General features: G+C 39.7%; 1 protein-coding gene across 4 annotated transcripts in view; it reads right to left on the bottom strand.

Annotated features, from left to right (window-relative positions):
* Nucleotides 1-10,371: 10,371 nt before the first annotated feature.
* C4BPA (complement component 4 binding protein alpha) overlaps nucleotides 10,372-16,853 on the bottom strand; it is a 48,073-nt gene continuing 41,591 nt past the window's right edge. For all 4 annotated transcript variants that reach the window (XM_013979647.3, XM_005667550.4, NM_001444700.1 and 1 more), the window contains 2 exon segments: nucleotides 11,333-11,508; nucleotides 10,372-10,780 (listed from right to left, as the gene is read on the bottom strand). In XM_013979647.3, the coding sequence (XP_013835101.3) occupies nucleotides 10,613-10,780; nucleotides 11,333-11,508 (344 nt within the window). In that variant the 3' untranslated portion in view covers nucleotides 10,372-10,612.

Here is a 16,853-nt window from a genome sequence, read left to right as displayed (position 1 = left end):
AGAATATCGAACCAGCGTCTCCTCCATGCTGAGTCATAAACATATCTCTCCCTACATGTTTAGTTTCCAAACGCTTGAAAGATTTGGATTCAGAAGTGAGACTTGATTAAAACCAAGCGCTTCGGAAGATCAACTGTACTCTAAAACCAAATTTGTTGCTGACAATTAAAATATGATACAAATGTTTTTAAATATTTATATCCTCAAATATTATCCATAGCAAGAGTGTTCTGACAATACGTCAGATCCTCTCAAGGCTTTGCAGGTTCAACCTGAGAGTAGTTATGCACTTGCTGATGAGAGCTCCTATATTTTCTTCTTTATAACAAAACTTCAGATGTAAGGGTAAGAAGCCCCAGTCCATTAGAGCTGATTCTCATTTTGTCCCTTTGTTATTTTCTTCACTATCTACTTTTCCAACATTTCCTCCTCCGTGGATCTAACCATAGGCAATCCCTGAAGTTTGCTTTTATCTACTGATTTTCTGTTTTTTATTTTTTTATTAAAGTAAAGTTGAGGAGTTCCCATCGTGGCTCAGTGGTTAACAAATCTGACTAGGAACCATGAGGTTGTAGGTTCGATCCCTGGCCTTGTTCAGTGGGTTAACAATCCGATGTTGCTGTGAGCTGTGGTGAAGGCTGCAGACACAGCTCGGATCCTGCATTACTGTGGCTCTGGCGTGGGCCAGTGGCTACAGCTCTGATTAGACCCCTAGCCTGGGAACATCCATATGCCATGAGAGCGGCCCAAGAAATAGCAAAAAGACAAAAAATAAAATAAAATAAATTAAAAAAAAAAGTTGATTTACAGTGTTCTGTCAGTTTCTGCTGTAGAGCAAACTGAACTAGTTTTATACATATATATACATATATGTGTGTGTGTGTATATGTATATACACACATATACATTCTTTTCTCTATATTATCTTCCACCACGTTCTATCGTAAGTAATTGGATATAGTTCCCTGTGCTATACAGCAGGACCTCATTGCTTATCCATTCTAAATGTAATAGTTTGCATCTACTGATTTTCCGTTGTTAAATAAGTCTCTTGAAAGTACTTTAAACATCCATGAAGAGTCTCATACTTTGGGGGTATAAAGCTTATAATCGCAACATCAAAGGTGAAAACAAAGGGAAAACATGTTTTACTCAAGTATAATTTTTACTGCACTGGTATATCAAACACTATTAAGTAACTAGAAAGGATAATAAAAAGATAGCAAAACAATTAAAGCATAGATAACAAGTTAAGATTTCATGCCTTAAATAGAAAACACTTCTTCACAAATCATTCCGAAAGAGAACTATCAGATAAAAACACGAACAAGGAGCAAGGAGGTCAAAAAACAAAACATTTCATAGGGGAGGTTAACCTATGAGCAGTTCATCCATTAGGTTCCCTGGGAAAGACTTTGGGATGGAAGCTGCAGGCAGGTGATTCATTAAGGAGTCCTTTCAGGAACAAAGCCTGAGCGAGGCAGTGGCCAGGACTGGTGGGTGGGAAAGTCTGAGCAGGGAAACCAGAAGCCTCAGCAGATCCCCGGGGCGCTGTAAAGCTGGATGGCCCGTCCAAGATGTCCGAGATTTGGTCAAGTGAGCTGGGCCTTTGAACCACTGTGTCAACCTGTGAGTGGTTGTAGACTGCCCTCAAAGAGAGGTTGCAAATTTGAGTGAGGCCCTTCCCCCCAAATGCCTTATGGTGGTTAAAATACAGACTCCCAGGCTTCATCCCCCAAATAAATGCATCTGGTAAGCCTTCAAGGATCTGAATTATTATTGAAATGCTCCCGCTGATTCCCATACACAACAAATTAGGGAACCGTTTGTCTAACAGAGATGCCATTTATTCATTTCTCTATGTATTCAACAGTCCATATTTTTTCTTTTTTGTCTTTTTTTGGTCTTTTTTTTTTTTTTTTTTTTTTTTTTTTGTCTTTTTGCCATTTGTTGGGCCACTCCTGCGGCATATGGAGGTTCCCAGGCGAGGGGTTGAATCGGAGCTGCAGCCACCAGCCTATGCCAGAGCCACAGCAACACGGGATCCGAGCCGCATCTGCAACCTACACCACAGCTCACGGCAACACTGGATCCTTAACCTGCTGAGCAAGGCCAGGGATCAAACCTGCAACCTCATGGTTCCTGGTCGGATTTGTTAACCACTGAGCCACGATGGGAACTCCAACAGTCCATATTTTTTCAAAATAGAGCTTTAGTAGCTGTGTGCCTGGATATCAGTAGTTTAATTCCTTGCAAAAGCATCAATCTCAACTTCTGTCTTAATAGATCAACTCGGTTCTTATAAAAGGCTATATTTTTGGCTATTGGAAGACTAGCTTTGCAATTAGCGATGGTGTCATCCATGATGTTATTCCGGGTTTCTTACAAAATAATCCAATGAGATAAAATTTAATTTTCTATTTTAATATTACATATTTTATTTTTAAACAATTTTTATTTTTTTCTCCATCATAGCTGGTTTATAGTGTTCTGTCAATTTTCTACAGCACAGCAAGGTGACCCAGTCACACCTACATATACACATTATTTTTCTGACATTATTGTGCTCCATCATAAGTGACTAGATATAGTTTCCAGTGCTATACAGCAGGATCTCATTGCTTATCCACTCCAAAGGCAATAGTCTCCATCTATTAACCCCATATTCCCAGTCCATCCCACTCCTTTCCCCTCCCTCTCCCCCTTAATAAGAACAAATAAGCTCCTCTTTCAGAAATATGCTTAGTTTTATCAACCAACAGGAAACATATAATCACTGTATTTCCCATTTTTCCTTAGCTAAAACTAAAAAAAATTACAAAATTTAGATTATAAATTTAGATTATAAATCTAAATTTTCATAAATTTGTTGCCACTCTTCCAGCATTTCCTTCTTTGTAGATTTAACTCTAGGCAATTTTTGAGGGATTTCAACTTTACATTTTTATTTTAGTAACTTTAAGTTATATATCCTGTGTCAGTTATCAATGTATTGCCCTTTGGCTCCAAATCCACCATGTATTACAGGCAGTTCTGTGATAAATGAACAGAATTCCTTTCAACATTTCCTCTTTTCAGTGAGCATGATGCTAAATTCTCCCAGTAGAGGGTGCTAGAGGAACACTGTAGGAAGAAGTCACTCCTGCTGCTTCTCAGTGGCTTAGCAGTGGGAGCAGGAGGATATCCAGTGGCACATTGCCCTTGCCCTGTGTCCAGATCATACATCCTATGGTAATTTTGCAGCCCTGAACTAGCCTGGCCACCCCCTTCCTGTGGTTCACCTGACAGGGGTGCTATGCCAGGCCTCTGCCACATCAGCCCTCCATCTGCATGCCCGCATACCTGGCCACCAGCTGCCATGAGCCTTGCACCCCACCTCTGTCTTGTAGGCTTGCTATTGTGTCCCCTGTCACTCTGCACACCTGCGCTCCTGGCCACTATCTGCAGTTCACTTTACAGAGAAAGAACACTCTAGTGTCCCTAGGCTGGCTGCAGCTCATTTATGCTCTTCCTGCATCCTTAAGGATTGGTGTCTACAGACCAGCTCTGGTCCAGGCAACTTAGCGAACTCCTCTGGCATCTAGAAGTTTGCAATGATTCCTTTTCCAGTGATACCTAAACCCAAGCATTGGAAAAGGGCTCCTTTTTGAGATTTGCCTTGAGTTCTTTCCCATAGCCCTAGGGAACCACATAAGAGTTTTCTTATCACCTATAGTTTCTCTTCTAACACAATTTAATAATTCTTTATATTCAGTTTCCCCTGTTTAAATCATTGCATGATTTACATCTTCTGATTGAACCCAGACTGATACATGCTAAAATTGGTTGTAATTTAAAGCTTATAATACCCAAGTTTCTATGGTATTGAGATAGATGACATCTAATGGTTGTAAGAAAAATTATTTTTTGGAAATAAATTTCAATTGTATAAATTCATTTAGAATATTTAAATATTTTTGAATAAATATATTTTGAATAAAATATACTTAAATATATTTTAAATTTTGATGTGAGATCATCATTTCTTTAAATCCTCAAACAGGCTCATTATCAGTATCAGAAATTGATTATTTACCTACAATTGGTGAAAACAAGACTAGGAAGAATAACTCCTGGATTCAGAGGAATTTTAGAAAATAACATCCCTTCTTTAGCTCCCATGAATACAAAGTGACAGTACCATCAATACAGTCTCCCTTTAGTAAAAACTTTTCATGACAGAGCCTCTGGTTTACCAATTTCCTTCTCCCCCTGTTTATTAAAATAATGCACTTAGTTGTAATTTATTTTCCTGTGGTCAGAGGGTAATTTCAGCGGAGGTTCTGCAGTTGATTTCTCTTTGGCTGAACTAAACGTTAGCACCAAATTAACATTTCATAGAACTGTATACACTTTTTTACTCATGGTATAAATATTCAGCACTGCTGTGAGCAAACTTCTGAGGGAAAGACAAAGATGACCTAATCACAGTGGAAGGGAAAACATCTCATTAAAACTAGGAGACCCATGTAAATGCCCTGCCTTCTAGGCAGGGGAGCAATTATTTCAGGAATGTTCTCTTGATGTTGATAGTACAAAGTCACGTGATGGAAATAGGCTGAGGGGTGGAGGGAGGAAACAGAATTCAAAGAGATTGTAGAAGCAGTCATCTCCTCATCTTGGATGGCAGAGGTTCAAGTTGTAAATAAGCAGGCAGGAGAACAGAGGCTCTTTCTCTGGAGAAACTGGACAACAACAGAGGGGACACTAAAAATCACTAATATGGGGGGATTAGTGACATCCTATACATGTCAGGAAATAGGACACCCAAAAGTTCAGTGGCTCAAACCAGAGGGAAATTAATTTGTTTTTCATGAAATCAAGGCATAAGGGCAATTAGGATGGTTAGCAGTTCTGTTCACATGGTCAGCCAAGGACCAAGTCCCCTCAGGCGTGGGATTGTGGGATCATATGATATGATAGTTTGTTTTATTTATTTATTTATTTATTTATTTATTTATTTATTTATTGTCTTTTTAGGGCTGCACCTAAGGCATATGGAGTTTTCAAGCTAAGGATTGAAATAGAGCTGTAGCTGCTGGCTTATGCCACAGACACAACACCACCAGATCCAAGCCACATCTGCAACCTATACCACAGCTCATGGCAATGCTGGATCCTTAACCCACTGAGCAAGGCCAGGGATCAAACCTGCATCCTCATGGATGCTAGTCAGATTTGTTTCCACTGAGCCACAATGGGAACTCCAGTAGTTTTATATTTAGTTTTCTGAGGAATCTCCATACTGTTTTCCATAGTGGTTGTACCAATTTACATTCCCACCAACAGTGTAGGAGGGTTCTCTCTTCTCCACACCCTCCCAGCATTTGTTATTTGTAGACTTACTGATGATGGTCATTTTGACTGATAATGAAGTTGGACATCAATGTGGTTTTGATTTGCATTTACCTAATAATTAGTGATGTTGAGCATTTTTTCATGTGCCTCTTGGCCATCTGTATATCTTCTTCGGAGAAATGTCTATTTAGGTCTTCTCCCCATTTTTCAATTGGGTTGTTTGTTTTTTGGCTGTTGAGTTGTATAAGTTGTTTTCATGAGATTAAGCCCTTGTCAGTTGCATCATTTGAAACTATTTTCTCCCATTCCGTAGATTGTCTTTTACAGTTTTTTTTTTTTAATGGTTTCTTTTGCTGTGCAAAAACTTGTAAGTTTGATTAGGTCCCATTGGTTTATTTTTGTCTTTATTTCTATTGTGTTGGGAGGACCTGTTCATTCTCCATATCTGTAAGTCTGTCAAGCACCTTCTCTTCTAAGAGAGTGACCAGGAAACCGCACCCACTGGAAAGTTGCTCCAAGGGAGGCTCTAGCTGAAGAGCAATGTGTCCTGCTGATATTTAAAATGTCTGCTTGGGAGTTCCTGTCGTGGCTCAGTGGTTAATGAATCCGACTAGGAACCATGAGTTGCAGGTTCGGTCCCTGCCCTTGCTCAGTGGGTTAACGATCTGGCGTTGCCGTGAGCTGTGGTGTAGGTTGCAAATGCAGCTTGGATCCCACGTTGCTGTGGCCCTGGCGTAGGTCAGTGGCTACAGCTCCGATTCAACCCCTAGCCTGGGAACCTCCATATGCCACGGGAGCGGCCCAAGAAATAGCAAAAAAAAATAAATAAAATAAAAATAAAAAACAAATAAAATAAAATAAAATGCTGCTTGGAGAACAGATTTGTGGTTGCCAAGGCGGAAGAGGGAGGGAGTGGGATGGATTAGGAGCTTGGGGTTAATGGATGCAAACTATTGCCTCTGGAATGGATTAGCAATGAGATCCTACTGTGTAGCACTGGGAACTCTGTCTAGTCACTTATGATGGAGCATGAAAATGTGAGAAAATAGAATGTGTGCATGTATGTGTAACTGGGTCACCATGCTGTACAGTAGAAAAAAATTTGTATTGGGTAAATAATTTTTAAAAATTAAATTAAAAAATAAATTAAATGGTGGAAGTGGTTCTGTTTCTTAAAATTAAAAAAGGCTTAATATAACAAAACAATTAGCAGTCTATGTTATAACAACAATTTAATTTAAAACGTCTCACTGTCCCACCAGTCTGCAAGTCTACTGTTAGTAAAATTTGTTCATATACATGAATTTTTAATTAGAGTAGTCAGGCCTCATGCTTCAAAAAGAACTGACCAATGATTACTAACAAAGGTTTGCGGGAAGCAAAATAACACTTCTCTATTACAAATAGATGCATGGAGACAAGCATTCATCTAAGTAGAAAGAACAGCATTTCTTTTTTACTATTATTAAGCACGCACATACGGCATATGGAAGTTCCCAGGGTCAAGGATTGAATCCAAGCCACATCTGTGAACTACACTGCAGCTGTGGCAATGCTAGATCCTTTAACCCACTGCTCCAGGCCAGGAACTGAACCCACACCTCTACAGTGACACAAGCTCCTGCAGTAGGATTCTTAACCCACTGTGCCATAGTGGGAACTCCCAGGATACTTTTTTTTTTTTTTTTTAAAGCAAAGAATAAAAATCCTTTGGGAAATGTCATAAAGTGTTCTTAAAGGAAATTGGAAAATTCAACAAAAGGGTTGAAATATAAAGACAGGAAAATTTCCTAAGAAGTGTGTCAAGTGTTGGGGGTAAGAATGAAGACAGAATACACAACAAAAGTAGATAATCAACAATGAGATCCTGGGAGTTCCCATTGTGGCTCAGTGGTTAACGAATCCGACTAGAAACCATGAGGTTGCGGGTTCGGTCCCTGCCCTTGCTCAGTGGGTTAAGAATTCGGCGTTGCTGTGAGCTGTGGTTTAGGTCGCAGACACGGCGTGGATCCCGCATTGCTGTGGCTCTGGCGTAGGCCGGTGGCTACAGCTCCAATTGGACCCCTAGCCTGGGAACCTCCATATGCCATGGGAGTGGCCCAAGAAATGGCAAAAAGACAAAAAAAAAAAAAAATGAGATTCTGTAGACCTGTTGGACTTCTATAAAGAGAAAATAGTGAAGAAACATTATTGAAGAAACTATTTTAAGAAAATTTCTCAACCACAAGAATATGTGTTTACAGACTAAAAGGGTTCATCAAGAATAGTCAGGATGAAGAAATAAAATATAGTAAACTGCATTAACCTGATATTTTGGTTCAAAACCTCATCATGGGTGCTGAGTTTTTCTCCAAAAGCTTCCAGATTTTGGTGGGAGGAATAATCAGGTCAGAAGTCAGGATGTCCTCTGACATTTCAATAACTGTACGGTGAGTATATAAGACAGTAGAGATATTCCTTTAAAATGAGAGGGAAATTTATTTTTAACCTAGCCTTCTACATCCAGCCAAGTGTGAAAATGAAGACAGTTTCAAATATGCCAAAACAAAATTTTCATTTCCTGAGCGTCACTTCTCAGTCAGTCCCCAAAGGATGGGCTTTAGTAAAATGAAAACTCAAGAGGAAAATGTGGATCTAAGAACCAGAGAAAGTCACAAAAGTGAGCCTGCAGGTGTGTGAGCATCCACTATGCGCTGAAATGTGTAGCAGATGCCGTCAAGTCTTGTCTGTACCACCACAGGGCCCTACACTTTCAGCACAGTCTGGCCAACTTATAGCTGCCAGTTCTGTTTCCTTTTGCCCAGGCTTTTCCAGAGCTCTTTAAAGCTACTCTGATTTTTACTTAGCAGGACAAAAGGGAGGTAAGTAACGCTTCCCAGAAGCAGCTCCCCGCTGACAACTGATGGAAGTTAGCATGTCACTACCCCAGCTCCCTCACCTTTGGGTGATTACTCCAAGAGGTGAGTTCAGCATCTTTACCAGTTCCCTCTGGGGTTAGGCTCCTGGATGTTGCTTGATAACACATCCCTTATTGTCTGCCTTTCCTTCCCTGTCTGCCCTAAACTTAAATTTTGGGTACACGAGTTCCTGGTGGCTCAGCATGTTAAGGACCCAGTATTGTCACTGCTGAGGCTCGGATTGCTGCTGTGGCACATGTTCAATCCCTGTCCCAGAATTCTGTATGCAGCAGGCACAGACAAAAAAATTTTTTTTTAATTTTTGGTATAAAACATCCAAGACCCCTTTCTTCTTCTCACTCAAACCTTAAATGAGCAGCAGGTTAAGCAAGTTTCTCTGCTATAAATTCTGAAAAACTTTCTAAGCTTTCTCTACTCATATACATTCCTATAGCATCTTCCACTCTCTTAGATTATTTGTTTGATGATGAATGTGAAAATGACAGTCATAGTACACATGGCATTGGAACAATAAGAGTACACAATGATGCAATTCTATTCACAGTGTATGAGGCACCCGTGGGGCTCATGCTATGTATTCATATCCCAAATCAAAACAGATAAATCACTATTTACTACAGTAAATTGGTAATTTTAGTTGTTTTGCAGGCAGTGTAAGCAAATATTTGATTTGTGAGATTTGGCGAATGAAGAACTAAATAGCTTACTCTAAAAAAATGAAGGGAATTATGTTATGGGCAACAAACGCCAATGGTTGCAAGAGTCTAAAAGAGGTAAATGATGTATTTGAGAAGAGGAGAAGGGATAGGCTGGAACAACAGGTTGACAGAGAAAAAGCAACCAGAGAAGATGTCATCTGTGCTCTGCCCACAACCCTACGCTGGAGGTTCCCACAAGCAGCGCCACTACCCCTGTCTCTGTGTCTGATGTCTCATTACCCGCCCCAATAGCAGGCAGTGTGGGTCAGATGTGCTTGGGTTTAAGTGCTTCTAGAGCAAGTCTTTACAGCGAGAGGAGAGAACTGGTGAATAAATACCAGGTCTTCCTCCTTAGAAAGACAACTTAGAATTGTGTTCCACCTGCTCTCAGAGGGAAGTCAGCATGATTGAGCTTCTTTTTTGCAATGGCAAAGACTTTCTCAATAATGCTCCTTCTTGAGGCTGTCCTTCCTTCCCCATTTTATTACCCCCATTCAAACATGGTGCTGTCTGGGGTACCTCCCAAGGAAAGTAGATCCCCATTTGTTTTGGGAGAAATCCCAAAGAAACATCAACCAAAAGAAATTCCTAGGAATAGAACCAGGCAAATAGCTTTAAGACCATGGGTCCACGTTAGCCTCCATGTTAGGTAGGTTTCTCCAGCAGTTCAAATCTCCCTGGTATGTCTAAGGTTAGTGAAAGTCTGCTACACACCATGGCTTCATTAGAGTACATTTCAGGAAATTAAAAGAAGTCAATATTCCCCCATAGAGTTCTGTGTACAAAAGAGAGAAGGGACAACCAAAGGAGATGAGATATGGATGAGAGATTTCAGGGGATGCAAGAACTAGAGGAAGCAGTGAGTAGAAGAAACAAAAGTCTCCAAATAGCCTGAGGCATAAATATGATTAATATGAGTTTTCTCCTCATATGGAAGGTAGTTGCTTGGGCCATTTTTACTTTCTGTTACAAAAAAATAAGAATGAAAACAGATTGAGGTCTTGGGAGCACACAGGTAGCTGCCGAGTGGGCTTCCACTCCTCAGGCTTTCAGAGATTGTTCTCTGAGGATGGAATCAGGTGGTCATACACAGATATAAATCCCCTTCTGGTGAGCAAAAGTCAAGAGGGAGCTTTAGTGAGGCAGGGGCCAAGTGCATGGGGGTTTAGAAAAAAGCATGTCTGCTTCAAATCGGAGCAATGGACCAGGCTTTTGGTACTTAACCTAAATACTGAGCACCTGAGAGATCCGTGCATGTGGAACTGTGGAGTAAAAGCAGTCAAGAGAAATGTCTTAGTATGAACTCATGTCCATATATCCAAGGTCCTTACAATAAAATAAATGTATTAACTTCATATGTGGGTTTGTTCATGGACCTCATTTCACCGAGTCCTAATTACAATGAAGACAAAATCTTCTTAATATGTAAATTTTTAATTTTAAAAATGTGTATTCCGTGTCAAGAAAAGCAAAAATATGAATCAGAAGCTGATCAATAAGGCTACAGTCTCAAAACAGTAATGATTAACAAATGATACTTTCTGGATAATAATTATCATAAATGATAGTGTAAAAGAGAGAATACGGTTGATAAACTGAAATTATCCATATTAGATTAAAGGTGTCAAGGCACATTTTTCCTCCATCTCTTGGGAAAAATTACACTGATGACTCAAGATCGGCTTTCTCGTCTATCTGTCTCTTCAGTAGTTTAATTTCCAAGGACAGCTTATACAGCTCCAGGGCCAATTTTATCTCCTCCGGGTTTGGGAGACACTGCATGAGTTTTTTGCCTTCATGCACTTGCTCACAGTCTTCGGGGTACTCCTAAAGGAAAAATAGGTGGTGAGTGGGCTGGAAAGGCTACTCTCTCAAAAATGAGGGAGGGGTGGTTCCTGCTGACAAAGGAGGGGCCAGAGATTAGGACCAAGACCCACCCCAGGACTCGTGGGTGAGCAGGAAAACCAAGAAAACCTCAGGCCCCACCATCATCTCCTTCAGCAGGATCCAGCTCTGCTCTGACACAGCCTCCCAGAAAGCCTCTGGGGGGACAGAGACTATTTCTGCTGACCATCCAGAAATGCAACAACAGTATGTTATGCAGTCTAGAAAAGTGAAGGCAGGAGTCAGAACACCCAGGTCTCTGAGACCCTCCAATCCAAAGAGGTTCAGTTTTCCCTGTTTCTCAAGGGACAGCAGGAAAACTTGCCACTCCTATCTGACCAGGGGGCTTCAAGGCAAAAGTGAGAGGTCCTTTGAAGGACCCAGAAATGAAGCCTGCTGAGAAAGACATCCCCTTTCCCAACAGGACAGTCCTTTGGGGAAGGCACCCATTTTGAGTTTGACAGCACAGAAACTTCCTTGGATTGTGCCACTTACCCATTCACACTTGGGCACCTGTGGGTGCCAGGTTCTGTCTTCTATGCAAGTGATATTTTGGGGACCAACCAAACCATAGCCAGAGTCACACTGGACGGTGATAATTTCAGACTCAGTATATTTATCTTGATCCACAGATAACTTTCCATGATCTATCACTGGCTTCAGACACTGAGCTACAAAGAAAACATAATTTTAAGCAATCTGTAAATGTAAGAGAAAATATATGAGTCTAGGGCATTAAGAATGAACTATATTTAAGTGCTGCTAATTGTTTTACCTATAATTTATCTTGAAAATAAATTAATATTCATCAACATATTTATTGAGCATTGGCTATAGATCAGACTTTGGGCTGAGACTTTATGTGATTATCTCATTTAAGTCTCCCTCTTGTCAAGGACAAAGTGAGTTACAGAGAGGTTAAGTTACTTCCCCAAGGACATAACACTTTTAAATAACGTGACAGAGATACAGAAGAGAGAAGATGGCAGAGTAGGACTTCAGTTAGCCTCCTCTGATGAAAACACCAAAATTACAAGTAACTGTCAAAAAATAGACTGGAAGCTACAAAACAAGGTGTCCTACCCCCAAAAGACAAAGAAGAAACTACAACACGACAGCGGGGGTGGGGGCGCTTTCAGAATATAAGCAAATCCCATACCCATAAGGTGGGTGACACAGAAGCTGGAAAATAACTAATCACAGAGGCTCTCCCACAGGAGTGAGAGTTCTGAACTCCATCTCAGAATTCCCAGCCCTCAGCCCAGCATTGGGAAGAGGACCCCCCGGGGCATTTTGCTCATTGAAGGTCAGCCTGATTACAGGAGCTCCACAGGACTGCGGAAAGAGACTCCACTCTTGGAGGGTGCAGACTAGGTATATGCTCTGGTGCCCATAACACAGCAGGGACTCCATAAGAATCTGGGCCAGACCTACCTATAGGTCATGCAAGGTTTCTTGAGAAAATAGAGGTCAGCTGTGGCTAACTTTGGGGGCAGGACACTGGAGGCAGAAGTCCCAGTGAATCAGCATGAGCTCCTCTGGAGGCTGCCATTTTGGAAAACTCTGGCCTCACCCAAGTATAACCTGCAGGGACTGGGGCTCCCCACCCATCAACAGATTGCCTACGTAAAGTTTTCCTAGGCACACAGTTGTCTTTAATCACACCCCTCAACATGGCCCTGTCTGCAAGAGGGGTGAGACCCAGCTCCACCCAATAATGGACAGGCTCCAGTCCTTCCCATCAGGAAGCCGACACAAGCCCCTAGATCAATTTCACCCACTAGGGATTAGTCACCATAAGCAAGAGGAGTTACAATCCTACAGCATGCAGAAAGCAGATCACAAACACAGAAAGCAAGACAAAATGAAACAGCAGAGAAATACACTCCAGATGAAAGAACAAGAAAAAAAAAAAAAAAAAAAAAAAAGAAGAACAACTAAGTGAAGAGGAGATAGGAAACCTACCTGAAAAAGACTTCAGAATAGTGGTAGTAGGGAGGATCCAAGATCTCGGGAAAAATTGGAGGCAAAGATTGAGAAACTATAAGAAATGTTTTAAAAAGATATAGACGATTTAAGGGACAGAAATGAGTAATAAATTAACTGAAATGAAAAATACACCAGAAGGGGAGTTCCCATTGTAGCTTAGCTAGTTAAGAACCTGACTAGGATCCATGAGGATGCAGATTCAATCCCTGGCCTCACTCAGTGGTTTAAGGATCCAGTATTGCTGTGAGCTGTGACATAGGTTGCAGATACAGCTCAGATATGGTGTTGCCATGGCTGTGGCATAGGCCAGCAGCTGCAGCTCCAATTTGACCCCTAGCCTGGGAACTTCTATATGCCATAGATGCAGCCCTGAAAAGAAAAGAAAAAAAAGAAAGAAAGAAAGAAAAATATGCTCAAAGGAATCAATAGAATACATGAGGCAGAAGAATAAATAAGTGAGATGGAAGACAGACTGGTGGAAATCACTAACATGGAACAGAATAGAGAAAAAAGAATAAAAAGAAATTGCAAAAATCTAAGAGAACTCTGAGGCACCATTAAATGCAACAACATTAAACACATCAAAATTCACCCTACAGGGGTGCCAGAAGGAGAAGAGAGCGAGAATGAACCTGAGAAAGTATTTGAAGGGATAATAGCCAACTACTTTCCTAACACGAAAAAGGAAATATTCACTCAAGTACAGGAAGCACAGTGAGTTCCATATAGGATAAACCCAAGAAGGAACAAACTGAGGCATATACTAATCAAACTGACCAAAGTTAAAGACAAAGAGAAAATATTAAGAGCAGCTAGAGAAAAGCAATAAATAACATACAAAAGAGCCCCCATAAGGTTATCAGCTGATTTTTCAGCAGAAACTCTGCAGGCCACAAAGGAGTGGCACAATATATTTAAAGTGATGAAAGGGAAAAATCTACAATTAAGAATACTCTCCCCAGTGAGGCTCTCATTCAGATTCAACAGAGAAATTAAAAGCTTTACATACAAGCAAAAGCTAGGAAAATTCAGTACCACTAAACCAGCTTTACAACAAATACTAAAGGAATTTCTCTAGGCAGAAAAGAAAAGGCCACAACTAGAACAAGAAAATTACAAATAAGAAGTCTCACCAGTAAAGGCAAACATATAGTAAAGGTAGGAAAACAACCAAACACAAATATTATATCAAAGCCAGCAATCAAGAGAGGAGAGTAAGGTTGCAGGACACTGGAAAGGCATTTGAAATTAAGAGACCAACAACTTAAAAGCAATCTTATATATACATATACAGACTGCTATATTAAAACCTCATGGTAACCACAAACCAAAAATCTACAATAGATACACACACACAAAAAAGAGAAAGCAATCCATAGACAACACTAAGACAGTTATCAAACCACAAGAGAAGACTACAAAAAAAGGAAGGAAAGAAAAAAACAATTAACAAAATATCAATAAGAATATACATATCAATAATTACCTTAAATGTTAATGGATTAAACTCTAAAATATAAATACACAGACTACTTGAATGGATGCAAAAACAAGACACATATATATGCTGTCTATAAGAAACCCATCTCATATCTAAGGACACATAGAGACTGAAAGTGAGAGGCTGGGAAAAGATATTCCAAGCAAATGGAAATCAAAAGAAAGCTGGAGTAGCAATACTCATATAAGACAAAACAGATTTTAAAATAAAGATGGTTAAAAGAGACAAAGAAGGTCACTACATAATGATCAAAGGATCAATCCAAGAAGAAGACACAACATTGTAAATATATATGCACCCAACATAGGAGCAACTCAATATATATAGCAAGTGCTAATAGCCATAAAAGAAGAATTCAATAATAACACAATAATAGTGGGGGACTTAAACACCCCACTTATAGCAATGGACAGATAATCCAGAGAGAAAATCAATAAGGAAACTCAGGCCTTAAATAATGAATTAGACCAAAAAGATTTAAGTGATATTTATAGAACATTCCATCTGAAAGCCAGAGAATACACATTCTTCTCAAGTGCACATGGAACATTTTCTAGGACTGATCACAGGCTGGGCCATAAATCAAGCCTCAGTAAATTTAAGAATATTAAAATCATACTGACCATCTTTTCTGACCACAATGCTATAAGATTAAAATCAACTATAAGAAGAAAAACAAACTGCAAAAACACAAATACACGGAGACTAAACAATATGTTACTAAGAAACCAAAGGATCAAAGAGGGAATTAAAAAAAAATACCAGAGTTCCCGTCATGGCTCAGCAGTTAACAAATCCTATTAGGAACCATGAGGTTGCGGGTTCGATACCTGGCCTTGCTCAGCGGGTTAAGGATCCAGCGTTGCCGTGAACTGTGGTGTAGGTCGCAGATGCGGCTTGGATCCTGTATTGCTGTAGCTGAGGTGTAGGCCGCCGGCTACAGCTCCGATTCAACCCCTAGCCTGGGAACCTCCATATGCCATGGGAGCAGCTCAAGAAATGGCAAAAAGGCAAAAAAAAAAAAAAAAAAAAAAAAAAAAAAAACCTAGGGACAAATGAAAATTAAAGCATGATGATCCAAAACCTATTGGATGCAGCAAAAGAAGTTCCCAGAGGGAAGTTCATAGCAATAAAACTTTGCCTCAGGAAATAAGAAAAATCTCAAAAACAACCTGACATACAGCTAAATCAACTAGAGAAATAAGAACAAACAAAACCCAAAGTTAGTAGAAGGAAAGAAATCATAAAGAGGCAACTATATGCCAATTAAAGGGACAACTTAGAAGAAATAGGCAAATTCTTAGAAAGGTACAATTTTCCAAACAAACCAAAAAAGAAATAGAAAATGTGAACAGACCAATTACAAGTACTGAAATTGAAACTGTGATTTTAAAACTTTCAACAAACAAAAGTCAGGGACCAGATGGCTCCACAGGTGAATTCCATTAAACATTCAGAGAAGAGTTACCACCTATACTTCTGAAAATATTCCAAAAATGCACAGAGGAAGGAAAGCTCCCAAAGTAATTCATACAAATACCAAAGCCAGACAAAGATAGCATACAAAAGAAAATTATAGGCCAATATCATTAGTGAATATAGATACAAAAAGTCTCAACAAAATACTAACAAACTGAATACAACATTACATTTAAAGGATCACACGCCATGATCAAGTGGAATTGATTCCAGGGATGCAAGGATTTTTCAATAACTGCAAATCGATCAGCATGATACACCACATAAAAACTGAAGAATAAAAACCATATGGTCAGTTCAATAGATGCATAAAAAGCTTTTGACAAAATCCAAAAACAATTTATGATTTAAAAAAAAAAACCTTCCAGAAAGTGGGCATAGAGGGAATCTATCTCAACATAATAAAGGCCATATGTGACAAATCCACAGCTAACATCATTTTCAACGGTGAGAAGCTGATAAGATCAGGTACAAGACAAGGATGTCCACTATAGCCACTTTTATTCAACATAGTCTTGGAAGTCCTGGCCATGGCAATAGGGAAGAAAAAGAAATAAAAGGAATCCAAATTTGAAAAGAGAAGTAAAACTGTCTCTGTTTGCAGATGACATGAAACTATACATAGAAAATCCTAAAGATAGATCCTATCAGAAAACTATTAGATCTCATCAATGAATTTGGCAAAGTTACATTTTTTTTGTCCTTTTTCAGGCTGTACCCACAGCATATGGAGGTTCCCAGGCTAGGGGTCAAATTGGAGCCTACACCACAGCAATGCAGAATCTGAGCCGCGTCTGTGACCTACATCACAGTTCACAACTGTGAGGCCAGGAATCAAACCTGTGTCCTTGATACTAGTTGAGTTTGTTACCACTGCACCAACATGGGAACCTGCAGGATACAAAATTAATACAGGAAATATCTTGCATTTCAATTCACTAACAACAAAACATCAGAAAGAGAAATAAAAGAAACAATCACATTTACCATTGCATCAAAAAGAATTAAATACCTAGGAATAAACCTACCTAAGGAGGCAAAAGACCT

The sequence above is a fragment of the Sus scrofa genome, chromosome 9 (assembly GCF_054392235.1).
Source record: "Sus scrofa isolate SSC_HxYL_T2T_F1_AM1 chromosome 9, Sscrofa_HxYL_maternal_Yorkshire_Landrace_v2.0, whole genome shotgun sequence".
Lineage (NCBI taxonomy): Eukaryota > Metazoa > Chordata > Mammalia > Artiodactyla > Suidae > Sus > Sus scrofa.
Note: the sequence above shows the minus strand (reverse complement) of the source record. Positions and strands in the feature narration are given on the sequence as shown.